At 40.9% G+C, this 26063-nt stretch overlaps 3 protein-coding genes across 6 annotated transcripts; 1 reads left to right on the top strand and 2 right to left on the bottom strand.

Annotated features, from left to right (window-relative positions):
• Window positions 1–9667: 9667 nt before the first annotated feature.
• On the bottom strand, window positions 9668–17821 carry LOC119720326 (transcription initiation factor TFIID subunit 11-like). Of its 4 annotated transcripts, none has more exons than XM_038190007.1 (6): window positions 17684–17821; window positions 15803–16054; window positions 12660–13002; window positions 12059–12146; window positions 10995–11091; window positions 9668–10226 (listed from the first exon to the last, which is right to left on the bottom strand). In XM_038190007.1, the coding sequence occupies exons 2-6, from the start codon at window positions 15963–15965 to the stop codon at window positions 10099–10101; spliced, it is 819 nt and encodes a 272-aa protein (XP_038045935.1). In that variant the 5' UTR covers window positions 15966–16054; window positions 17684–17821; the 3' UTR covers window positions 9668–10098. The 4 variants fall into 4 exon arrangements, with proteins under 4 accessions (XP_038045935.1, XP_038046009.1, XP_038046082.1 ...); XM_038190081.1 differs by having other exon boundaries at window positions 17696–17821; XM_038190154.1 differs by lacking the exon at window positions 17684–17821 and adding an exon at window positions 17514–17601.
• Window positions 17822–18075: 254 nt separating this feature from the next.
• Window positions 18076–20418, top strand: LOC119731709 (NEDD8-conjugating enzyme Ubc12-like). The gene is made up of 2 exons (XM_038204973.1): window positions 18076–18667; window positions 19771–20418. The coding sequence occupies exons 1-2, from the start codon at window positions 18452–18454 to the stop codon at window positions 20416–20418; spliced, it is 864 nt and encodes a 287-aa protein (XP_038060901.1). The 5' UTR covers window positions 18076–18451.
• Window positions 20419–22900: 2482 nt separating this feature from the next.
• LOC119720239 (NEDD8-conjugating enzyme ubc12-like) lies at window positions 22901–25045 on the bottom strand. Its single transcript, XM_038189894.1, has 2 exons — window positions 24425–25045; window positions 22901–23864 (listed from the first exon to the last, which is right to left on the bottom strand). Exons 1-2 carry the CDS (start codon window positions 24617–24619, stop codon window positions 23250–23252), a joined length of 810 nt encoding a protein of 269 aa, XP_038045822.1. The 5' UTR covers window positions 24620–25045; the 3' UTR covers window positions 22901–23249.
• Between the last annotated feature and the right edge of the window lie 1018 nt (window positions 25046–26063).

The following is a 26063-nucleotide window of genomic DNA, read 5'->3' as shown; positions in this document are numbered from 1 at the left end:
GCTACAGTCCATCATTTGTAATTTGTGCATTTTGTTCATTTGAAGCAACAAAAGAATTCAAAATCTAATGAAGGATACTGAACAACTAACCTGATGAAGTTTCAGCTAAGCTTCAGCTGTACACTCCGAGAAAAACAGCATTCTAAGATCTCAATTTCAAATCAAAAGTTACTGAATCATGTTTTGAATTGTTTTGAATTGCAGCTATACGGGACGTCGCGCACTGATCCTACGAATTATAACAACCGCGCATGCGTGTGCGTCGTTCCAATACTTGTGCGCGCTGCGCTGAATAACAAAACGAACTACTAATTTAAATTTTCCTACGGTGCTTCTTAAGAATCACCGTTGGAAATGCCTTCTTTCGTTGATTACTTCAAAATGACAGCTTCCCAGAAAGAATAATTTCACAGGGAGTTTAGTTCCCTTACTATCTTTCAACCAAGTTTGTTTTTCAACAATAATTACGCCAGTTACTTTTCGGATGGCTGCAAATGATGGACTATAGCTTTAAAAGAAAAGGGAAAAAAAATCAAAATCCAATGTGCTGATCGATTGTGTACCATAACTATGAATTACCAAATGAGTGCAATGAATATGTAGATAGAATGTAAAATGTTGACTTGAAACTTGGTAGAGTTCAAGAACCATCATAACAAATCTTGGATTTTATTTTATGCCGGAGTTTTTGCCCAAAGCTGAAACAGGCCATCCACATTTTTTCTTTCCTTTCCTTTTTCTCCTTGATTATTTTATTTATTTGTACCATGTACACAATGCAGCTGATTGGTTTTGTGTGGTGGATGTAAGTGTATGTTGTTGATGTCGGCATTTAGTTGACGTCAGCTCGTACTTGATGTCAAGTTGTAGTTGATGTCAGCGATAGAAATTTCAGATATGGTATGATCATGAAACATTTATGGCCAGACTGAATATAGTGTAAATACATTTACGCTAACAACGCTGTTCCAATTCTGGAGCAGTAAATCTTTCTCTTGCCTAAAGAAGATGGGTTTTCAACAATCAGCTTTCTAGGATGCCTATGTTGAAACAAGACATCACTCTTTTCCAAACTTGTTTCACTTCTTGAAAAGGAGTTAACTAATTTCGTAAAACAATGCAAGTTTGGGAAAGAATGTTGCAACCTGACACAACGTTTTTCTTCCTATGTGTTCTCAATGAAGGGCAGTCATTGCAAAAATGATAAGACGTTAATAAGGGACTGAGAAACATGTTTAGTTTTGTTAGGAAATACTTGCCCAAGTTTTTTTACTCTCTGTAAACTTGTACACAACGGCTAAAGTGGCGTCAGGTTGCAACATTCTTTCCCAAGTTTGTTGCATTTTTCTTCAACTTAACACTTGACTGTTGCTCCTGAGCACTTGAAATATGGTGGATTTAACAAACACAGTTACATAGCTGTTGAATAATTCAACAGATAATGAATATTAATATTATAATTATGTAAATGAGGGATATGATGAAACATGGGCCTTCAATTGGGTTCCAGTTTCTGATTCCAGTATCGTTCAGATAAAAAAAAATCACAATTCCTACAGTGATTTTGAATAGATTGAAACACGTAGATCAAGAAAAAAATTACAAAAATGTCATGTGATAGGCCTACTGATACCCTTGATCACCAGGCTTGTAGTGATTCCTTGAACCATTTCCTCCCAGAGCCCGATAAAGCACGTAAATTGCTCTTCATTGCCTTTCCCCGAGATTTATGCATGTAACATGTGCAGGCATGTTTGTCAGATTTTGTCTGAAATCAGGCTTTTTGAATCCGAGAGGAAAGTCTCAAATGAATACAGAAAGATTTGCATCATTCAGATCTTACATCAATGTTCAGACTTATTTTTAATTGACAATCTCGTCACTACATGTGCTGGTTATGTCAGCTTGCTTAGCAAGACGCGGTTACCAGCCAAACTTATTACTTGTGACTGGTGCCCGGCTAAATATTTTGTCTGAGCTTCTTAAAAGCAGCTTCTTGATACTGGGCTTTTGTTTAAAGTAAGTCAGTGTAAGACCTCTCTTCTTTATCAGCCCATCTCTCCCCCCCCCCTTCCCCAACCCCCCCCCCCTTCCCCCACCCCCCCCCCCCTTCCCCCACCCCCCGGAAATTTAACCCAACACGTCCCGCCCTGTATTCTTTTTCCCAAGAGTACTGCTTACTGTAAATCGTTAATTTCTCATAAGTATTGACAATTCTGTGTGCTACGCACTTGCTGCATTAATCATGTAACTTGGACTTGGTATTATTTGATTGGTTTTTTTTTTTTGGCAAGAGGGGGGGGGGGTACACATGTACATGTAACATATTAATTACATTCCTGAATAACCTGAAATGATTGTGCTTTATGTTTATTTATCCACTGTGATCTTTTTAAGCAGCAGCACAATAATTTATATTCAAAGATTTATTTTAATATGTCTCTTTCTCCCTAATACTGTACAATCCTTGAATGTGATTTTCTTTTCCATGTGAGGGATTTGGAGGACGTTGTTTTGATGACAGGTTCCCAGGTATCGAAAGCACAGATTCACTGTGAGTCGTCACAAGTCAATCATACCTCATCACAAGTCAATCACAAGTCATCACAAGTCCATCCTTAGTCAATCACACATCATCACAGGTCAAGTACAGATCATCATGGGCGTCGCGAGGGGGGGGGGGGGCAAGGGGGGCGCTTGCCCCCCCCCCCCCTCCCTCGGAAAAGCAACCCAAAAAAAGGAAGCAAAAAGGAAGAAAAAAGAAAGAAAGAAAAAGAGGCGCGAAGTCATAGTGGTGTAAATTTATTGGGTTGGGGGGGGGGGCAAAATGTCCTTGCCCCCCTCTAAAATTAATAAATCAAGAATTTGTTGAGAAATACAAGAATTTTTTGGGAAAAATATGTTTTGCCCCCCTATAGAAAAAAATCCTGGCGACGCCCATGCAGATCATCACAGGTCGTCATTAGTCGATCACAAGTCAGTCGCAAGACATCTCAACTCATCAAAAATCATCCCAAGTCAATTAATTACCACACATCACAAGTCAATCACAAGTCAATCACAAGCCATCAATTATAAGGTCAAGTTACAATCCGGGAAGTGCGGCCTACTGTTTAGGGTTTGTGACTCATGATCAGAGGGTCAGGGGCTCGAATCCAGCTGCTGGCCGTATGTTAAGTTTATGGGCAAGCCACTTCATCCCCACTTGCCTCTCTCCACCCAGGAGTATTGATGGGTATCGGCATTAGCCGGGGAGTAACCTGTGATGGACTAGCATCCCATCCAGAGGGAGTAGATATATTCTTAGTCGTTTCATGCTGCTGAAACCGGAGGTAAACGCCGGCCTGATGGGCCACATTGGCTCGTGACAGACTTTACTTTTTACAAGTTAAAATCCACACATAAAGAACTGTGACAAAAGCATTCCTTTGTGATTGTTCATTATCTGTTACCTGTGATCTACATGTAACCTGTGATTGACTTATGATGTGATCTGCGATGCACACATCCACAACTCGGCAAAGTATCAAGTTCACCATTTGTGATGCAATCAAGCTAAATGAGTCGTTTGTCAGGAATTTTCATTTGGAGATTCAGGCCAAAACAAGGCCACTTCATCACATCTCTTGGTGTTCCGACTTTCACAACTTTTGAACTAAAGTTGGTACCAGCATGCGGTTTTCACAGCAGTAATGCTGAGATTGTGCTCTTTTTAAATCTGTATAAACAAAAAATTGACCAGAGTCGACAAACGACTCATTTAGCTTGATCGCATCACATTTTCTGTTATAACATCTCTGCAAGATCATGAAACTAGGTTGTTTGCTTTGGATGTCATTCAAAGAGAGAAGGGATGTCATTTGGGAGTCTGTTCATTTAAATCAACTTTTCTAATATCCGCCTATGTAAAGTTTTGACTAAAAAATAACCACATCCATGGGTGTTGCAGCTTGTCATGTGCACAACCTTAATTTATTATCATATTAAAAAGCAGATAAAATTTAAAGTATATGTTGTAATTTTTATTAGTTGAGAATCATATAAGAAATGTGCATGTACAGTATTAAAGATGAACCAATATATAAATATATTTAAATGTATATATAAAAATATATATACGATACAGAAAGTAGGCTATTTTTAAGTTATATATCTATTGTTTTAGTGTATATTCTGTCCAGGTTTCAATTGTTTTCTGCCTTTTAGAGATTTCATTATGAAAACGTATTGTACTGAATGTTACCAAGTAGAGAGACTGCCCTCTGCCCCTTTAACAAAAACGTGACCTCATTTGCATGTGACCTCATTTGCATGTGACCTCAGTATTTAAAAGGGGCAGCTTGTTTGTCAGTGTATGCTTAGTGTGACAAACCCAAAAATGTGATGTGAAGCATGTTAAACCAGGTTTAGTATTTAGAACGTTTATTTATTCCAAAACATCAATTGGGACATTATAACAAAATATCGTTGTCTTCTTGCACAAAAATAGGGCAGGATTGAAATCAATATATTTTATTTTTGTGCGATATTATGAATTAACATCCCCTTTTTGCCTTTATTCAGCTTTCAAAAATACAAAATGTCATATTTCAGTTAGTGTTACATATGGTGTGTTGGCGTGGTGTCATCCAACAGAAATACCAAAAGTATATCATGTATTAATTTTTTGCGTTTTTTCATTTCAAATACAGGTGATAGCAACAGTTTGAGGGACCAACGTATATACATATATATAAAGATAGTTTATTTTTGTTTTTGAGTTAAAACAGTAAAGCATGTAACAAAAAATCTCCTTTATTAATATTTTATGTTAAGCTAGTGGTTGATGTATACACGAATAGAAGAATTGGTTTCAGACTAGATAAGTAAATATAAATAGCCTTATTCTTGGACGTTTGAGGGCGCTGTAACGATGGCCATTTTAGGGTACACATAAAAACAGACATGTAGCTACAGGGGGCATGGGGGCGTACGCCCCCCCCCCCCCCCCCTAAAAAGTTGCCCCCCCCCTGAAAATTGGGCATCCGAGAAAAGCACAGCCATATTACCATGATTAGCTGGAAGAACATAAAGTTGATTGTGTGCATATTTTTAACCAAAACTGTTTTTTTGTGAGTGGCTGTTTACAGGATGCTTGAGACTGTATTCATAACTACTTTCGTTTTTCGGTGTTTGCAAATGTTGTATATTGCCTTTAATTTAAGGTAGAATACTGCTTTAATGAACAGAATTTTTACTAGTGTTTTTACGCTGAAAATGGCAGGTTACATCGCTCTTATTTGCTCAAAGATATGGCCTATTGAGAATATTGGTCCAATGATAGTGGAGAAAAATTGTACAATAGAGCTTATGCATGGCGGCCATCTTAGAGGGCAATGCTTCTGCACTGCCGAGTTAGGCACGAGTAAACCTTAAAGGGAATATACATCATTAGCTTTTGCTGTAATTTTCAGAAATGGATGGAATTGGGGGGTTGGAAATATATAGCAAATATAGTTACACTGACTTATTTGAGGTTTTGGGTTCGAAAATGCTATAAAAACCAAGAAAAACGATCATTTTCCTGTAGTCTGGTTCCCTGACTCCATAGAAGAAGAAACAGAGCAGTTTACATACATTGGGGAATTGTAAGGTCAGGGAACCAGTCTAGCTGGCTCGTACCCGTTCATAGGTTTGTAATCGATTGCAAACAAGTGCGATGGTCAATTGGGGCCAGTATTTGAAGGAAAAAAAGCCAGTTTTTTCCAACGCTGATCGGCCGATCAGCGTTGGAAATTGATACAAAAATACCACTTTTCTTGAAAATGACAGTATACCAGATGCCATGATTTTACAGGATGCTATACACTGTCATTCACTAACAGTCCAGCAAGGTATTTCAAAATGATTTGGTAGTTTTATTTTTTGATGTTTGCAAATGTTGTATTTTCCCTTTAAAGTGCATTCATGTTTATGAATGGTACCCTCTGAGCTAGATGGCAAGTATCCACAAGTTCTATGGGCCACATGCATTATGACCATATTTGCACAGAAAGGTCTGCTCATGCTAATAGACTTTTAAAATGCTGCCACCATTTCAGTCATGTTTCCTGTTTCGCTCGTACTCCCCGCCCTGCAAACAGGACGCTGGGATTCTCTGATGAATTCACGCTCTGATTGGTTGGATTTTGTGTGACCTGTGACCTGCGCGTCATCAAGGTCATGACTCTGCAAGGTTTGAAAAAGCCGTTAAGACTGATTCATTACTCTTTTATTCCAGTTTAGAGATGTTTTTTTTTTCATTGAAAAGCGTAATAATGTAGGAAATTCTGTAACACCTATCCGTGTTGTAAATTTACAATTCTCGTCACTTGCTCAGGCTCCGTTTCGAATCACAAACGGTCGGATTGCATTATGCGACGCTCAAAATTTTGTCCACATGGTCCGCAATGAAACAGAAATCACATCCGGTATGGAACGTGTGCATTTCTATGGGAAGTTTTCGGATAGCATTTGCGCACATTGTCTAACTGCGGTCTTGAACAGCTGCAGCCAGATACAGATGCAGCTTTATACATAGGTCATATGCCACTTCCTTCACAAGATTCTGTGAAGCTCATCAGTGTATCCCAGCGTCCTGTTTGCAGGGTGGGGGGTACCAGCGAAGTTCCCTGTATCCAATCAAAATACTGAATGATTTTTTTTCTCGGGTGCAAAAAAAAACAAGACTTTTTTCCCTTCTAACCTCGCTATGGTTACGTTGATTTGAATGGGAAAAAATCAAGATGGCCGCAACATGGTAATGGTCTGTTCCATCAGAACAAAAGCTCTGGGGCCAATTTCATAGAGCTGCTTAAGCACAAAATTTGCTTAAGCACAAAAACGTCTTGCTTAATAAAATCATGTTACCGGCCAAAACTCCATGCGATTGTTATGCTAAGTAAACAACAGCTAAATACCAGTCACAAGCAATGTACATCACATGGAGTTTTGGCCGGTAACCTAATTTTACTAAGCAATGTTTTTTCGTGCTTAAGCAAATTTTGTGCTTAAGCAGCTCTATGAAATTGGGCCCAGCTGCCCTCTTAGATGGCTGCTATGCATAAGGTGTGTTGGAAGGAAGTTTTTCAAACTTTTGGATATTTTTTAGAGCCCAAAAGATTGCGTATCAGGCATCGTCTGGTAGCTTTTGTAGTGCATACCCTGTTAAGGCTCCACATGAATTTGACACCCCAAAACATTTGCAGAAAATTTGCCGGTGTACATTTCTGCAAATTTGCCGAGTTGATGCTTGGTTGAAGTCATAAGTTTGATTCTGCCCTTGTGTGAGCATAACAGGCCTTTGTAAAGGTTGAGATTTTGCAGACGTGTGCTCAAAAGCCTTTTTTTTGTGTTAAATTTTGGTCACTTGTTATTTGCCCTGAGTAAATGTGTACATGCATTCACATTACCACAAAATCAGTAATTTTGCAATTTTTTGTTGTTTTAGGCCAAAAGGTGTGCCTGGGAATTGGCTGCACTTGTTGAACAAGTGAATGATTTATGTTTTAGATAAAGGTTTTCAAATGCCAAATTATACATGTAAATTTGTGAATTCACACACTTAGAATATGAAACAAAACAAATATAATCACAAATCAATGGCAGTTTAATTTATTGATTCATTTAATTATTGATTTATTGAAATCCATGTAAATGATTACATACATTTATCTAGTGAGTGTGGAGACATATTCTACAGAGACAGAAGAAATGTTAGAAGTAGTCCTGCCATTATTACATGTAGTTCAATGCAAGAAAAGAGAGACTTTCTTTCCAAATAACTACTTTTTACAAAAACAGTACAATTTTTGTACAGTTCCCTAATAGCCCAGAGTGTATGTTTCATTTATACACTGAATACTCTAGAAGTAGCCAATTAGCTTTCAGAGTTGTAAGTTGTCATGAATATGTATGGTCGTCCAGCCAATCAGGAGAGTACTTTGTCTCATTGTGTATTCTGTGAGTAGAGAGTGGTTGAGAAAAGTGGATAATGTCACCAGTAGTGATCTTGGAGAAATTATTAAATAAGGGGTGTGAACCTCAGAAACCCAAGAAATCCATGGATCAATACATTTTTTCTGTTCACTTTGTGTTACAGTGAAACGCCGTTATAACAAACACCGCTATAACCAAAGCCGCTACAGTCCTTCTGATTTGAAAATCATAGGCGTTTGGAAAAATGCACACCTTGATTTTTCTAGGCGTGTGATTTTTCTAGGTGTGTGATTTTTCTAGGCGTGTGATTTTTCTAGGCGTTTGATGCTGTGGTCCAAACTGGGACTGAACAATCCGTTATTTGTTTATAATATTCATCTTGGTTTACAGTAAAGCCATTTTAAGAGCTCACAAAAGAATATGCAGTAATAAATGCCGAGGTGTGCGGTACACAGGGATTCAGGCGTGCGATTATTCACACTTCTCGGATAGCTTTTAGGCGTGCGACGGCGTGGGGGTGCGATCGCACGCCTCAAATCAGAAGGACTGCGCTATAACGAACACCACTATAACGAACATCCTCTTTGGCTCCCAAAATGGTAAATTCTATTATTATGTACAATCACTTCAACGAACGACGACTACGGTACATGTGTAAGGAACATTTTTTATGGACCCCCATCATGTTCATTATAGTTCTACTGTATAAGGTAAAGGTACATGTGGTCTAGCGGTTGGGCACAGGATTCATGATCGTGAGATTGTGGGTTCGAGCCCCGCCGTGGCCATGCGTGTTGTGCCCTTGAGTAAGGCACTTCACCTCAATTACTCCTCTCAACCCAGGTGTTAAATGGGTACCGGCATTATTCAATGCTGGGAAGGTAACAGACTCGCTGCACAGCAGCATTTCATGGACTCGAGTCTGGCCCAATCACTTCGAAAGAGAGATGGGCACTCCGTTCCTGTGAACACAGGTTCGTCCCCCTTTACTTCACCATCGTGTACGTTATAGTGCTGCTCTACTGTATAGTACAAAATGAAGCGGAACTGCGTAGCACTGAAGAAAAGTATAAGTGATGAAAACAAAAGTTAAAGCAGTGCTCACCAGGAATTATATAGGTACATAGGATCATTTTCTCTTTGTGACTTTTTTTTGCAATCAGTTCTAGCAACACAACATCGAAATCTCATTTCTAAAAGGATTCATTCTACAAACTAAAAAAAAACCTGTTAAAGTTGAAAGCACTATCGCCTACAGTCCTAATTTAAATTTCCCAAATAGTGGGATATTTGAATGGTAAAATACCAGGGGTGATGATTGCGCAAGGCATGGTGGGAACAAACATGGCACAGCAAGATCGTACCCATGGGAGTGAGGTTGGGATCTCCAATACCTTGGGCCTCATAAGCCACAACGGCTATGGATACTGGCTAGGGCTAGCCACTGTTACCTAAACAGCAGCTTACATTTGTTAGATGGTACCTTGCACTGAGACAACTTATCTTTTCATTGCCTCTCTGATGATGATGAACCACAAAACCGAGTTAGTCTTGGCCCTGGATTGGTATTTTATTCCTTTAAAACCCTAACAGAACTCAACCCATCAAACCCCAACGGCATGTTTTGTTGGAATCTGTCAGGATGGACACAGTACCCCTAAACTGACAGTCTTTTACATTGGGTTGGCACACCTCCAGAATCAAAAACTCAGAAATACTGGTATATGTGTGTGCAGTTTCCCATATGGTGTTGGAATTTGCCAGAATGGGTGTGGTGCCTAGTATATCATGCTAGGGAGTTAAGGGTGAATACTAGCCCTGACAAGTACATTAAAGCCGCCACAGTGGTAGATGACGCTTTCAACAAGATGAATTAGTTCTCGCCTTGGAAACTTTGGCAGCGCTACCCAGATATTCCAAGCATACCTCATGCGCTGTACTCGAGCTACTGCATATGCATGAGGTATGCTTGGAATTTCTGGGTAGCGCTGCCAAGATTCCCCATACTGGATTTGACGAATCTTGTTCATTCGGACCTCTACCGCCACAGCTTGTCATGGGAATAACACTTAAATCCAACTTGGACCAAGACTACTACAATGTCTGACGAGCCACACAAGCCTTGGCTAGGGCTAGCCACTGCTACCTAAACAGCGGTTGTCGTTTCTCGGATGGTACTTTGTCTTGGGATTTCAGTCTTCTCATCGCTTCCCTGATGTGCTTTGGTTGCAGTGGTCCTGTGTCCCCCCACTGCTCAAGGACGTCTAAGGCTGAAAACAGAGTCAAGAAAATACACATGTCTATTCATAGCTACATTCAGACTAGCCTTGGTCAATGGGAAATACATAAAAATAGTGGCCGCATGAGGTCGCTGTTCGCGCTGTATTTTCACATGCACTAAGCGCGCGAGGATATGCCGCCGATTGATTACCACGTACAGGACAAATAATGACGAGAGCATTGACCAAGGCTACATTCAGAACGAATTCAAGACTACAGGTGTAGTCTTTATTCAAGACGTCTAAGGCAGGACAAAGAGGGATATATATGGCACTGCAAATGAATTGTCAAAACTTGATGTCTATTTTCATTTTACATGTAGAGACATAGAAACAAGATATTGCGTATCACCGATGTCGTGATACTAGTAAAATGGGGCCAAAAATAACAAATGGATGCTTAAGTTCCTAACTTTATTCTCAAATTGCTTTATAGAATGCAGGAGAAAGCATCGTAAATTTTAAAAAATTTCTGAGGCAAAGCCCCGGACCCCCCCCCCCCCCCCCGCAAGGCCTTCTGCACGCCTTCACTCAACAACCCCCCTTCTATCAACTTCCCACCCCCTTCATTTCACCCCCCCCCCCATTTTCTAAAAGCTAGATCCGCCCCTGCGTATACACATGACCCAGTGCATCATGCATGCACACAAAGTAAACTGCCTTGACTCTCATGAGTAGGCCACACAAAGTGTCGTCTACGATATCTGCGCAGAGTTCAAAGAAAAGATTTTTTTGGTTAAAACTTTTAGCTTCACTTACCCGCTTCAACTATTTCTCCAACATACACCTTAGCAATTCCAGACATTGCTATGACAACGTTGTGTGAGGCACTGCACCCTGTGATAGACTGCATGTACTGCAAAAAAAAAAAAAAAGAATTCAAAATACAACTCTATCAAACTGATACGTTTGTCATTGATTTCATATGTCCATGCGTCTTGTGGCCCACAGCCCAAATAACATGTAACAACATGTAAACCAGGTCATATGTGATGTATTATGTTGGAGACTTCCATGCCCTAATAGAGGACGAAGACCCTTCAACTACATTGATGTGATTGGCAGAGACACCCAATGTGAAATTGAAGACCTTCCCGTACATTATGAGGGATGAAGACACCTGGCGTGGCGTTGTGAACGAGATCTCAGTTGCAACCTCTAGATGATGATGACGATGATAACAATTGAAATTCTATTGGTCTAGAGCCCATGACACAGGTGGTTTTAAACCACCAGTAAAACACTGCTGTATTCTGCCCCACATCGAGCAGTACATGCCGGACGCGCTCCAATCTCCAAATAAGGAGATTTTTAGTACTACGCGCACGAGGAACATACCACAGACATGGCCAGAGGAGTATTTCACAAAGCATGATGTAAACTTCTTGAAACAAAATCGTTGGAATTTTGTAAATTTTTGACCTATTTTTTAATTTTTGACCTAAAAGGTATTTATGAATGGGAACAAATGTGCTTGGCCAGTGTCACATGAAAATCGGGTCCTATGAAAATCTGACTCCTTTACCCTATTATTGGTTACCTCACACGTTACCAGTAACTCTCCTCATTATCTCATTTAGGCCCCAAAAAAAATGCTTCTGCTTCCGATTACATGGCATTTGAAAATAGGGTAGGTAGGTAGGGTATTTTTTTTTGGTGGCATATTTTTGTTTGCGTTGATCATGTGTAGGTGTCTGGGTTTTTTCCCCTCATGTTTCCCAAAAGAAATTAGGGTAGGGGCTGTCAAAATAGGGTAGGTAGGGTAACCGGAAGTACAACTATTATTTTTTTCAGGCCAAAATCATTTCAGTTTTGTTGCTTACCCTTTTGACTGCTGCCTTTGGAAATGATGCCCTCCTGTACATTTCGTATCGGTTCAGCTGTGCTTCAGATAGAGAATCCACCAGGATCCTGGATAAAAAAAGTAAATTTTCAGTATGATGTTCATCGTCCTGCACCTGGTTTGTGACAACAATGCATGTGCATTAGCAAAGGATGTGCGAGTCTTATTTGACACAATGCTTCTCCCATCTCGACAGTTTTCTATCAGCAAGATCTGTTGTCAAACTTGCGTGCTTCCCAAACTTGATTACTCTAGAGAGAGTTTTCAGGGGTAATTGTTATAAAGCTTGACCTTTAACCTCAACTCCCTAGGCCTTTTTGTTACGATGTAGCCTCAATCCTGCAAAATCCTCCAATTGGCCTCATTGAAAAAGGCATACAGCCTCAATCCTGCAAATTCCTCCATTATTTCTTGAAAATGGTCCGTGGAGGAATGACCACTGCCTGATTCAGCCTGAAGCCTGCAAAATCCTGCGGCAGTGACTGTCAATATGTTGAGGCTTGGCCAGTGACATCCTGGAGCAGTACCAAGGATTTCAATTATAATCCAGGCCTATATTAAGGGCGGTTAGAACACTCAACTGTTTTTTCTGCCGCATTTCTTCCTCTATCTGTTCCTTCAGTTTGTGTTCCTCGGCAGCGCTCAGGGAACGCTCCAGCCTCGGCCCGGCGGGCTTCTCCCCCTCTCTGTCCCCCTCTGCGTCCCCTTCCTTGGACCCTCCAAGATCCGAAGGCTGCCCCTCTGATTTAGCCTCTGTTTCTACAGCTTGCTCCTGATGGGGCTGTTCGGTGGAAGCCGGTTGTTTGGCGGTGTCATCTGTCACAGACTCTAGGCTTCCAGCCTGACGGTTCATGTCTTTGTTTCGGCCTGCGCTGCTGAAGTCCCCGAGGGCGGACAGCAGACCATGGGGCTCTGGTGGGCTTCCTGTGTGTGTCAAAGGTCAAACAGCTGCACTGTTTAATTTTCCTGGCAAGTGGCCAAAAGTTATAAAACATGAATAGCATGTTATTAGCTCAGATATATACAACGTACATGTTCACGAAACTTTTCTTCTGAACAATCTTTAACCCGAACCCTCCAGGTTATTTTTGGCTTATGAAACCCTGCAAAAAGGAACAATGTGCATCACTTATAATAAGAGTGAGAAACCTTGCTGCCCAGTGTAACAAGATCCATAAGGCCAAAATTCCCCAAGACAAAACTGGATTTGACTTTGTCATCACCAACTGCGGCAGGAGACAACTGTGGCATGGTTCAATGGGATTAGCTCCCATTGTCTCAAAAAGCACTGGTGGTGTTGGCCCAATGTAACAATGTCCCATGGACTTTTGCACAAGTTGCAATGTGCCGTACGTGTTTGGCAAGGTTAAGGTTAATAAAATCACTGATCTCAGTTAAAAGCTCCAAGTCATTTCCAAATTCCAACTCCTCTTTGCAAATTGGAGGAATTTGCAGGATTGAGGTTACATGGCAAAAGTGCAATGCTGATTTCGGAGGATGCACTGTGTCAAGGTCTTGGGCCGGACCTTGTGTTGTTCAGCCTAGCATAAATTTAGTCCTTGATTATACTTTACATCCTCCACACTGCACCAGGATGTCACTGCCTCTGCCTCAGCCTATTGACAGCCACAGCCGGAGGATTTTGCAGGATTCAGGCAGTGGTCACCCCTCCATGGACCATATTCAAGAAACAATTGGAGGAATTTGCAGGATTGAGGCTACATGCTATTTTGCCATGCGGCCAATTGGAGGATTTTGCAGGATTGAGGCTACATCCTAGCAAAAAGGCCTAGGGAGTTAGGGTTAAGGGTTATGCCTATGTATAGGACAGTCCAAACCACAGTATTTCAGTTGGGCTGGCTGTGTGCTCATGTGTGGCAGTTAATCCTTACCCACCTGCCAGACGCAACACAGTGCAGCAGGTGTAAAAGTCTTTGCTGCATCGAGCCATCAACACCAGCATAATAAATGGCCAAATCTGAAACAATGAGAGTTAGTCCCATTGAACAATGCCACAGTTGTATACTGCTGTGACAGTTGGTGACTACAGACTCTCATATGCATTTTGGCCCGAAATTTTTGACCTGATGGATCTTGCTACAAACCCTAACCCACCTCACTCCTCCAAAATCCTCCTGGCAGTTTTGGAGGATTCTAGAGGATTGAGGATGAATGGTGATTGAATCAAATGAGGATTCTGGAGGATTGAGGATGAATGGTGATTGAAGCACATGAGGATTTTGGAGGATTGAGGATGAATGGTGATTGAAGCACAAGAGGATTTTGGAGGATTGAGGATGAATGCATTTTGAGGCAGGACTGTCTGATGATTTTGAAGGATTTGGCGTTGGTTATCCTTCATTCAAACACGAGTGCAAAATGTTGGGATGAGGAGGATTTTGGAGGATTGACGATGAATGCATTTTGAGGCAGGACTGTCTGACAATTTTGAAAAATTTAGGCGGAGTTGCAAAATTTTGGAGGATTTTGGAGGATTGAGGATGGTTCTTAGCAAAAAAGGGCCTAGGGCGTTAGGGTTGGGCATGCTCATCATTTTGTGATGCATGTTACTGAGCTTGTAGTTTGTAGCATGTCTGGTCAAAATACTAAACCAGGATGGTTTTTAAAGGGAGTGCAAATGTATGAACCATGCCATATTTTGACAAGTGTTGCATGTTTTGACAAGATGTTGTTCAGTTGGTTCAGTTTGATTCCATTGTGGTTTATTATGTGGTTTTTTGATTAATTAATCTAATTTATTTTCAGTAGTTTATTTATGATTGTGTGGAATTAATTAATTATTTCGTGTATTGCATGTATGCATAGCAATTTTCCTCCATGGTAGGACCATTAAAGTTGAAATGAATTGAATTGAATTGAATATGTTCACATCAGTCACAAATCCTGCATAGTGCTAGAGAAACTGAAGTGCAGCCTACATTGTGTATTCAGTTACACTTTTATATTTGTGGCACAAGCTAGACGGAAAATGGACATATTTTGGATGAATTCTGCCATGATGACTGTGCCATTCCAGAACAACAATAGTTGGGTCGGCCCAACTGGAACACTTTAGTTAGGATGGTCCCAGCTTAAAGGGAATATACATCATTTGCTTTTGCTGTAATTTATAGAAATGGATGGAATTGGGGTTGGAAATATATAGCAAATATAGTTACACTGACTTTTTTGAGGTTTTGGGTTCAAAAATGCTATAAAAACCAAGAAAAACAATCATTTTCCTGTAGTCTGGTTCCCTGACTCCATTTAAGAAGAAACATAGCAGTTTACATACATTGGGGAATTGCAAGGTCAGGGAACCAGTCTAGCTGGCTTGTACCCGTTCATAGGTGTGTAATCGATTGCAAACAAGTGCGATGGTCAATAGGGGCCAGTATTTGAAAAAAAAACAGTTTTTTCCAACGCTGATCAGCCGATCAGCGTTGGAAATTGATACAAAAATACCACTTTTCTTGAAAATGACAGTATACCAGGTGCCATGATTTTACAGGATGCTTTACACTGTCATTCACTAACAGTCCAGCAAGGTATTTCAAAATGATTTGGTAGTTTTATTTTTTGATGTTTGCAAATGTTGTATTTTCCCTTTAAGTTTTTACTCATGGTATAAATAATGTACACGTAGTTGGGGTGTATCTATTTCATCGAGATCAAGATCTTAGGAGTTGCCCAAAGCCGAGGGGGGCAGGGCAAAGTTTCTTACCCAAATCATCAAACTTCATTCGCTTTTGCGACGTTGGGCTACTGAACTCATCTGCAGACTCATCACTGGCGCTGGTGCTTGTCGTATCCAGGGGCCGTTTCAATCCTCGGTCATGCTGGTCCGAGACCAGGTCATCCATGTGATCGTGATAGGAATCAGCCATAATTTATCAGGTTCCTTGCTCCGTTGCAACACTGCGACTATAAGATGGGTTTACGTTTCATCTCATAATCTGCATTTCATATGTCATGCCTGTGCAAAGAGTAAGAAGTAAAGTTATAGTCTACTGCTCATATACATGTAGCTTAAAATCATGAACATGATGAATGGAATAATTGAGTGGTCGGGCACAACCCGACCACTGATTGGAGTTGTTACAATTAATCTTCTTTCTTTCTTTCTTTCTTTTTTTTCGGACAAAAAGTTTCCGCGGGTTTTCTCCTAAACGGTATATGGTATGAACTTGTAACAGTTTTCAACATATATCGACCCTCGTCCCTAGTGGTGCATACATGTATTACTCTGACGTCATGATGATGTCATTGGGTGTCAAATTACAAGCGATTTTAGAGGAAAAAGTGGCCAAATACTTTCACTTATAACTCTTAGACAAAATGATCAATGATGTTCTTACTTTGCAATCAGCTAGACCATTAGTTGATAAACAATTTTTGTCGTGTACGTGAACTCGCTTGACCTTTACTTCCAGGTCTACCGGAAGGTCAAAGTTACGTGAATTTAGAATGAAGACTTTAGCCTGAAATCAAGACAAAGCAAAATTTCTTGATCATCAAACCTAGTGTGAACTTGTAACATGTTACAAAGATGTTATAATCTTTGTAACGTCATCATGACATCATCAGGTATCAAATTACAAGCGATTTAAGTGCAAATTTTGACAAAATAGTTTGCGCTATATCGTTTGTACTAAATAGAGTATCGTGTTCGTTTTTTCGTGAGGTTGTTGACTATGCCCAGAGAAATATTTCTTTCCCCGGACACAAAACCGCTTGCCCTTCACTTCCGGTTTTACTGGAACTAAAAGTGCAATAAAATCCGAATATAACTCAAAAGCGGAAGCATTTTACAACACACACGTATAAATTATGAAAGTGTTCAGTGAGGAATACCGGACACAAAAAAAGTGTGATGACGTCATCATCCGAAAGGGCGCCCCTAGCGGCACATAAAATAGAGTTTGCTTTCTTTAATTTCTTTAAGTTTAAACCATCCTTCCAGAAATAGCTTGTACGAGCCAGAAATAACTTGTATGTGTACATTATTATAATGCTTACTGAATTTTATCACAAAATAATTGATTGAAGTTTGTAGGCCTACTGGAAAGGATTTAATTTCGTGATCCTTTTTGTTCTTAGTATCTTACAAAAAAAATTACATAAAAATATTTTAATATAACTGAACTCGGCAGTGTTTCATGAAAAAAGTACCTGCCCGACCACTCTGCATTTTTAACAACAAACGCGAACCTCTAGTTAATTTGTGATGGTTAGTAATGACTGACTTTGCACTGATTATCTGAATGATCAGTCATTGCAAATTCTGAAGAGAAACAGCCGTGATACTGCCTGGCAGGAATTTGGGCGATGATAGCCCGAGAACAAAGAAGTAACGAGTAATTCCCATAGTTCTAGGGGTAGGCTAGCCCCCTATCCTCTCATTGAAGGTCATTCACTGCAAAAAAAAAACTTACACGCTCTATGATTACGAATTATGATCTATAATAATCGAGATTGTCCGGAAACTGGCCACATTATTTCTGCAGACTTGTCATTACTGTCATTAGTCCGAAAATTTGGGACTCTCAATACTGTGAAGGAATTCCCTTTGCGCTGACCGTTGAACATTAATATATTTGCAAACCATTAATTGGACCTTCTTCTCCTTAAAATTAAAAAAATCAGGGTTGCTGAGATATTTGGGGAGATTTCTGAGGACAAAATGATCCGTAACGAATCTGGTAACTGGCCTGCGCGGCGGAGCGGTAGATTTTAACAGGTCAAAGGTTAGGATATCCCTATTTTTATCCTTTGTCAATCAATTTTACACGAACGTAATTCTAACAGACTGATTGTTCTTAAATTTATTACCTGAATTCACTTGTAGAAATAAGTAAATCAAATTAATATATAATAAGAATTATACAAGTTTTCCACTTTTTAGAATTGACCATAATCACAAAAAGCGTCCGGAATTATGCTTATTCAGCGCTTTATATTTATTGGAACGTCATCAATGAATGACGTCATGCGTGTCTCCCCAAAATAAACCTGACACTTGTAAACAAAAGTACTGGCTCGTGGTGGTGCAATATTTTCTCAAGTTCACGCGCTATATAAACGCTTGTTACTGACGCAAGAGTATGCAAGAGAAGTGTGGCAGCCATAGTATAGATTACAATGGTTTTCACGAAAATATTGTCCGAGAAAACAATTGCCGAACAGGGGCGGGCGCCCGGGCGCGGGCGGCACCAGAGAGACTTCGAAGTACCAGGCTGAAAGACATTTCAAAAAAGAGATATAATTCTAAATAGTTAGCTGAGTTCAAGTTGAACCGAGAAACAAGTCGCAAAGATAAAACTGCAAGATTCATTGTAAAAGAAGATTTTCCTTTTTTGGAAGGACACCATCCATGATGGCCACCGAGTCCGAGGGGCCAGGAACTGGGATGAACCAGAATGGCCGGAGCCTGGCCAAGGACTTCCACCGTCTGATGAAGAACATCGCCAGTATGTCGGGCGGTCAGGCCCGCTTGGTCGGATGGGACGAGGCAGATCTCGGGAATGACATCAGAGTGTCTGTCATCCCAGATAGCGGGCTGTACAAGGGGGGAGAGTTCATCTTCTCGGTAAGAACAGGGGGGAAATATAATCAGTACCAATTAAGGCTAGCTTCCCCATCATCGACTTGCTCGTATTCATAGAGCCAAAGCTGCACATGCGCAGTGATGCGTGCTAAATTTCCTGAAAAGTGAAAAGTTGTGTTTCCTGAATTTCAAATCTAAACTGTTGTTGATAATCACCATGGAAGCTACTTAACCAGGGCATTATACATAAAGCTGGGCTCGAAAAAAAGACGAGGTGCGCGTGCGAAGTCATATTGCTGTTAATTTAAAGGGAAAATACAACATTTGCAAACATAAATAAGTAAAACTACCAAATCATTTTGAAATACCTTGCTGGACTGTTAGTGAATGACAGTGTAAAGCATCCTGTAAAATCATGTCACCTGGTATACTGTCATTTTCAAGAAAAGTGGTATTTTGGTATCAATTTCCAACGCTGATCGGCCGATCAGCTTTGGAAAAAACTGGCTTTTTTTCAAATACTGGCCCCAGTTGACCATCGCACTTGTTTGCAATCGATTACACACCTATGAACGGGTACAAGCCAGCTAGACTGGTTCCCTGACCTTACAATTCCCCAATAAATGTAAACTGCTCTGTTTCTTCTTAAATGGAGTCAGGGAACCAGACTACAGGAAAATGATTGTTTTTCTTGGTTATTATAGCATTTTCGAACCCAAAACCTAAAAAAAGTCAGTGTAACTATATTTGCTATATATTTCCAACCCCCCAATTCCATCCATTTCTGAAAATTACAGCAAAAGCAAATGATGTATATTCCCTTTAATGCACATTTAACAACATGGGCGTCCGCAGGGGTGTCAATGATGGGGGTGGGGCGAGCAAATGTCCCCCGGCCCGCCCACCCTCGAAAAAAAAAATGATATACTGAGAATAATTATGCTAGAGAAAGTACAAGGATTTTGAAAGCTTTGCCCCCCCCCCCCGAAAAAAATCCTGGCGACGCCCATGAGCCCGGGCTGTAGCCCAAAATTAATGTCATGATTGTCCGATCCCCTATGGTTGACATGTTATATAGCAATTACATTTTGTCCAAATGATGTGACAGCTTAGCTTTTTTCCTTTTTTTTTTAAACATCATGTAGATTCAGTATGGCAGCGAATATCCAGATTGGCCTGAAGTGTACTGCAAGACTTTGGTGTATCACCCTAATATCGAAAACGTGGATCAAGGCGGGGCCATATGTCTCAACTTCCTCGACGAAGAATATCAGTGTGGGTCCATGACCTTGGAGGGTGTGGTCCAAGGAATCTTGTTTCTGATGCACAACCCAAACCCGGAGGATCCATATGAATGGTTTTTTCCCCCTCACGGCACTCTCATGGACGAGAGCACGTTTGCAGACAATGTGAGATGTTCCCTTGACGGTGGGATGGTGAACGGTTATCAGTTTAAGAGGAACAGGGTGGTGAGAGGGGAGGGCCAGGGTAGGACTATCAATATAGATGAGGACATATTTAAGGAGGATGGGGTCATTGTACATGTCACAGACGGGGGTGGGGTGGGGGATAATGGGGATGCCAATGTCCTCAGAGAAGAGGGTAGGGCTAAGGAGGGTGGGGTTGCCTTTACAGATAAGAGTGGGACTATGAAGAGTGTTGTCATGGATAAGGGTGGGTTGTTGTCACAGATGATGGAGTGGCTATGGAGCCTCTTGTCCTCTGGAAAGACCATCCTGTTAAGGGTCCAGAGAGCACAAGATTATGCAAAGATGCACCTTAGAGCCAGATGACAAAGAGGTAATGAGAGACTGGGTTTGGGAAGGGGGGCATGGTTGAGATGAAAGTGGGTTATTTGGGGCATGTTTCAACTTAAGTATTACAAAAGCTAGCTGCATTTATGATAGTGCTGGAAGCCGGAAAGGTTCAGCCGGTATAGGCAAGGGCAAGAAAAAAAAGACCTGCAAATACTTTTCCCTTCATGTGAAATGCCTTATTTTTTGTTATAATAGTTGACTTAAATATACCTCAGTTTGACGTTGATAAGCCCAAAATGAATTCAGGGAATTATTATTGGTGAGCTTTAAATGCTGCCTAGCTTGATGTAAAGTCAGAATTGTAACCCCCCCCCCCACCTTTTTTTTTTATTCACGGAGGCCAGTGTTTAGCTTTCAGCACGGATGCAAATACCCTTTTCTCGCCACTGCAACGGGCTAAAAAAAATACCGGTTACGCGTTTTAAGGATGATCTATTTTTTTGTACATTTACCTTTAAAAAATGAAATTGTAACTTTGTAAAGTTGTCAACAATTCCTGTTCACATCTGTAAAAATTTTGAAATGAATTTAGGTCAATAAACTGATTTATTACGAATGCAGAAATGCAAACAATTATGTCGTATTTGTACTTTCTCCAGATACCACCGGGAAAGCGACCTCTATAATACCAATTCCATATAACAGCAGTACTGGCCCTCCCTAAACAGGTGCAGACAACCACTAATCTCCACGCAATCAGTGGTAAATATTATAGGCCCAAAATTACCTACGCCGGCACAAATTACTATTATAATTATTATTGTACGTAATACTATTAGTACAGAGTTTTATGGCCACTGCACTTTGCGATTTGAAGAAGTAATAAAGGATACCTGCCCTGAATCGGTGTTTTGAACTTGGCCCCACTATTTGGCAACGTAGTGGAGCGATCGTTTTCCAAAGAAGGTGATGGGCTTCAAGACTCAGTGACTAAAAAAAAACATAATTAGCATGGAAAAAAACATAATAACGCCGAGCTACGCGGCATAAAATTTCCTTTAAAAAATTAAATAAAAACGAAATTATAAAAATGTGTAGTGTCAAGCCTGGCATGCATTGGTCTACAGTACTTTACTCTGTACTAATACACGTCCGGGAATAATTGAAGCTTTTTCAAAACTAATCAGCTATATTTTTCAAATCTGCCATATTTTTCTGTCAGATCACCAAGTTTACACAATTCTGCTAGAAATCTGCAAAAAAAATCATTCTGCTAAATTTTCTGTATTACTCGTTATTTTTCTCGAAAAATTCTGTCAAATTTAGCCGAAATTCAGCTAAAATGGTCAACCTGGCGATTGCATCTTCACATAAGCGGAGGTACGGTGCGTTCGATCATGGAACCAGCACTGAAACTCATACTTGTGCATGGGGCCAATATAGAGAGACAAGATCTAGATGGACTAACTCCATGTTCTTGCACTCTAAGCTTCACTTTGCCGTATTTCGAGCAACCCAAAACGCAATGGACTTATGCGCCTATCAAAATATGTCCCCCCCCCCCCCCCCCCCCCCCCGCCTGCGCTGCCCCAGGTCCGATGTCGGGATTTGGTCACGTTTTTCATGCCCCAGGGTGAGGATTTTGGTCACTCAAGTGACATGGAAATGCATTTACCAGTGCGCCTCACGTATGTAAGTCGGGGCATGGTCGGGGATTGTCACTTAAATTTTGCCCGAGGGGTGGGGATTTTGTCACTTGAAAAGTGACAATCCCCACGTCTTGGGTGGGGCAGCCCGGGGGGGGGGGAGGGGTGGAAGAAACAATTGATAGGCGCATTATATTAGCAAGGTATACTGGATTTCCTTCGCATGTGAGCCGCACAGTCTAGTCATGCGTGCTACATACATATTTCCTGAAAAGTTTATTGCCTTTAAACATCTGTGCTGTTTTTCGAAGCTACTTTCCTAGTTAAGTGAAAGCAGGGAAAAGTGAAAGTATGTTCGAAATGACGGCAGGATTTTTACAGGATGACTAAATGTCAAGGGGAATTTTCCTTGATTTTTGACCAGTAAATACTAGTACAGCTTAGTTTCCTAGTGAATATCAAGTGGCCACAGGTAGGATTTCCACAGAAGGGAATATGTCGACTTTTAGGGACCGGCCGCACACCACTGAACAAAGTATAAGCCGTTTTGTTTCAATTGAAATAAGTATAAACAAGTAAACCAGAGCACATAGTTGTTTGAATTTTCGAATACATGTACCAAGATGTACAAATGATGATACTTTCCCCGGAGGTATAGTTTGGATCAAGAATAGGTCATGGGGAAAACTTGGGGCATCTTTGCCTCATTCACAGACACTTTTTTTAGGGAAACAATTCGAGATTTAAATAAATCAATAATCATATAATAAAGTCTGGGAATTGCAGTCTTAATGAGGGAATATTGAATTACATGCAAGTGATCACTCAATTGTCACCGTTGAAACAACAATAAATCACCAGATAGAAGAGAATCTGAATTCTGAAACAGTCACTTTCATTTGAAAGTCATTTTTTTATTAAAGGGATATGGCTGTTTTCAGAAACCTCTGACATAATCAGTGAAAATCATGCACAATCAATATTGTTCAAATTAGGGCACTTTGTTTGTTTCCCACTTTAAATTCTGTAAACTGAGTTGTAAGAGATAACACCCCCACCTTTACTGGTGACTATACTCCATCATTAGCCCCAATCTGATCTTTAGCGACATTACACTGTTCTTACATGTAGCTCCCCCCCCCCCTTATCCGCAATGACACCTCAAAACCTCGAAAGCCCCATGCTCATCCGACAACAACCTCACTCTCCTTAGTCCCACCCTCATCTAGCTGTGGTGACAACCTCACCCTCCCTAGTCCCACCCCCATCATCCACCACCTCACCCTTTTTAGCCTCACCCTCATCTGTAGTAACATCCCCCCTTTCCTTAACTCTGCCCTCATCAATGATTAAAGCCCCGCCTTCCTTAGTCGTGCCCCCATCTGTGATGACAACTTCATCCCCAGCATTTCTCTCACCACACATATTTGTGACATCATACCCGCCCCCATCTGCGACAACGACCCCATCCTCCTTAACCCCGACCTCATCTGTAGCGATAGCCCCGCCCTCCCCTCTCACCACCCTGTTCCTGTGAAAGTCAAAACCCTCCAATATCCCACCCTCCAGGGATAATCTCACATTGTCCGCAAACTCCTCCTCATCCATGCAGGGGTTGAAGACCGTATTCAGGGGATCCTCCAGGTTTGGATTGTGCATCAGGAACAGGATTCCCTGGACCACGTCCTCCAAGGTCATGGACCTAGACCAATGTTCATCGTCGAGCATGCTGAGGCATATGCTACCTTGCTCGTCATTTTCGATGTTAGGGTGGTACACGTAAGTCTTGCAGCACACTTCAGGTGCCTGCTGTGGATATCGGCTGCCGCACAGAATCTGCAGACCAGTTAAAAAAAATCAACATTAAACAAAGCCCACTGTAAAAATGATCAATCACCTTGCATGATTTTGGACAGACTGTACATGTACATCAAGCCTGCATGTCCACATTGACAAGGTATGGTCAGCTTTACATATAATGGATCCGGCAATACATGGGCCTATCAAGGCAAAGTACAACGATACATCTTGTCCCTGCCCATGCCTCCCTCTTTTAAATCAAACATTTGCAATGCATTTTTGTCTTTTTATATACATTCCCAGCCAAATTGTGATTAGTGTACCAGGCAAGTTCAAAATCTAAGGTGCTCCTTTCGACACACAGTATCAGCAAAAGGGTGACATTGAAATGGAAGAATGCATCTGGCATCTTAAGTAAAATAATAGTGAGGGTGCTTAGATCCTTCAAAAACTCTTGATGATGAGAAACTGTTTTTCCTTGTAATAGGGGGCACATGATGTACATTAGTATGTATTTTCTATGAAATACGCCTTAAAGCTGAGATTATCACCCCATATCACGCCGAATTCAGTGATTTTAAATGTCCTTTTCTTACCGAGAAGATGAACTCTCCATCCTTGTACAGCCCGCTATCTGGGATGACAGACACGGAGATGCCTTTCTTGAGGTCCGTCTCGTCCCATTCGACCAAGCGGGCCTGACCGCCCGACATACCGGCGATGTTCTTCATCAAGCGGTGGAAGTCCTTGGCAAGGCCTGCCTGGCCCTTCCCCCTTCCTTCAATAGCCATGGTGACAACGATTCGTGCACTTCAAGCCAAATCTTCGTAGTAAAATGAAGCGTGCATGCAAAGTTGCAATTTCAACTTTGTAACTTGCTTCTTCCTCGGTTGATCAAACTTAAACTTCGCTTCTAACTTGAACATATCATAACAGTAAAGCGAACTTCGGTTCCTCAGCTTCTTAACAATTTCAGCCGGGTTCGTCTAGCAAAATCTCCCCGCCGCCCCATGTTCGGCATTTTATTCTCACATTTTCGGTAAAACTGATCTCTACGCCATGATTGCTGTTGTACGAGTATGATACAGTCTTGCAGTGACAGCCGTTTATAAAGCACGTACAAATAAAAACATATATATTGCACCACCACAAGCCAACACATTTCAGGTTTATTTTGGGGAGACACGCATGACGTCATCGAATTACATCATTTCCTGACAATTAATAGTCATGTTGTGCCCATTCTTGAAAATCACGCAATCTTAAGAATGTGCACGCATTCTTAAGAATGAGCGCCCATTCTTAAGAACGAGCACGCGTTCTTAAGAATGAGCGCTCATTCTTAAGATTGGGTGGGAATATCACGTGCACAATTTATGAATTTTGCCCAATCTTAACAAACATTGCACGACATAATTATGTTAAATGAAATGTATAGCGGTTAAAAGGGAAACAATTTATATAAAGAGGAAAGAAAATGTTCTATGCTTCTGTACTCGTATAACTACGATAATTTGAATCAAATTAAACCTGTTATTATTGCTTTTTTCTGCCCACTATCGGAAGTTTTGTAATAACGGAGGACTGGGAACTAGTCTGGGAAGTGCTTTGTTTAGGCTAGACAAGTTACAAGTCCCTGTATGTATCATGCATGCCACGAAAAAAAAACGATGTCCAGAAGCTGCCAAAATCACTCTTTTGACTAGATAGAAACCAGCTCTGCGACGTATTGGTGGGGTGTGAACAATAAATTGGCGGCAATTTAAATGGGAAATAGCATTAGCACTATGGGATGTCGCAGTATTCATTCTCATTCTTCACATTCTTCATTCTTACGTTCCCCCCCCCCCCGCTTTTATTATCCCAAAAATCAGAATTTAATTCTTTCCACTAGTATTATTATGTCTCTTATTTTTTCCCGGTCCCCCCCCCCCCCCCATATCAATACGCCTATACTTATCATATCCACTCTACTTTTCAGCGCCTTGCGTTGCAACAGTATAATTATTGAGAATCAGTGAACGAGGATGCAGCTAGACTTGCATAGCGCAGCCGGTGCTCGGCATCGACAAGACCGTTATCTTGTCGCGCATTCTTAAGAATGTGCGCTCAATCTGGAAGAGTTATTTTTTGCGAAGATTGTGCAAGGATCCAGTTGCACATTCTTAAGAATGTGCATGCACATTCTTGAGAATGCGTGATTTTCAAGAATGGGCACAACAGTCAGAATCTTTT

This window comes from Patiria miniata, unplaced genomic scaffold (assembly GCF_015706575.1).
Source record: "Patiria miniata isolate m_02_andy unplaced genomic scaffold, ASM1570657v1 HiC_scaffold_1, whole genome shotgun sequence".
NCBI lineage: Eukaryota > Metazoa > Echinodermata > Asteroidea > Valvatida > Asterinidae > Patiria > Patiria miniata.
This window is presented reverse-complemented; position numbering and strand designations above follow the sequence as displayed.

Coding starts and splice junctions, on each gene's coding strand:
- LOC119720239 (XM_038189894.1), bottom strand. CDS start 24,619: ATGGCTATTGAAGGAAGGGGGAAGGGCCAGGCAGGCCTTGCCAAGGAC. Junction 23,865..24,424: donor ATGGAGAGTTCATCTTCTCG/GTAAGAAAAGGA, acceptor ACTGGTCTGCAG/ATTCTGTGCGGCAGCCGATA.
- LOC119720326 (XM_038190007.1), bottom strand. CDS start 15,965: ATGGCTGATTCCTATCACGATCACATGGATGACCTGGTCTCGGACCAG. Junction 11,092..12,058: donor CAAAGGCAGCAGTCAAAAGG/GTAAGCAACAAA, acceptor TTTTTTTTGCAG/TACATGCAGTCTATCACAGG. Junction 10,227..10,994: donor TGGAGAAATAGTTGAAGCGG/GTAAGTGAAGCT, acceptor CTCTGTTTTCAG/CCTTAGACGTCCTTGAGCAG.
- LOC119731709 (XM_038204973.1), top strand. CDS start 18,452: ATGATGGCCACCGAGTCCGAGGGGCCAGGAACTGGGATGAACCAGAAT. Junction 18,668..19,770: donor GGGGAGAGTTCATCTTCTCG/GTAAGAACAGGG, acceptor AACATCATGTAG/ATTCAGTATGGCAGCGAATA.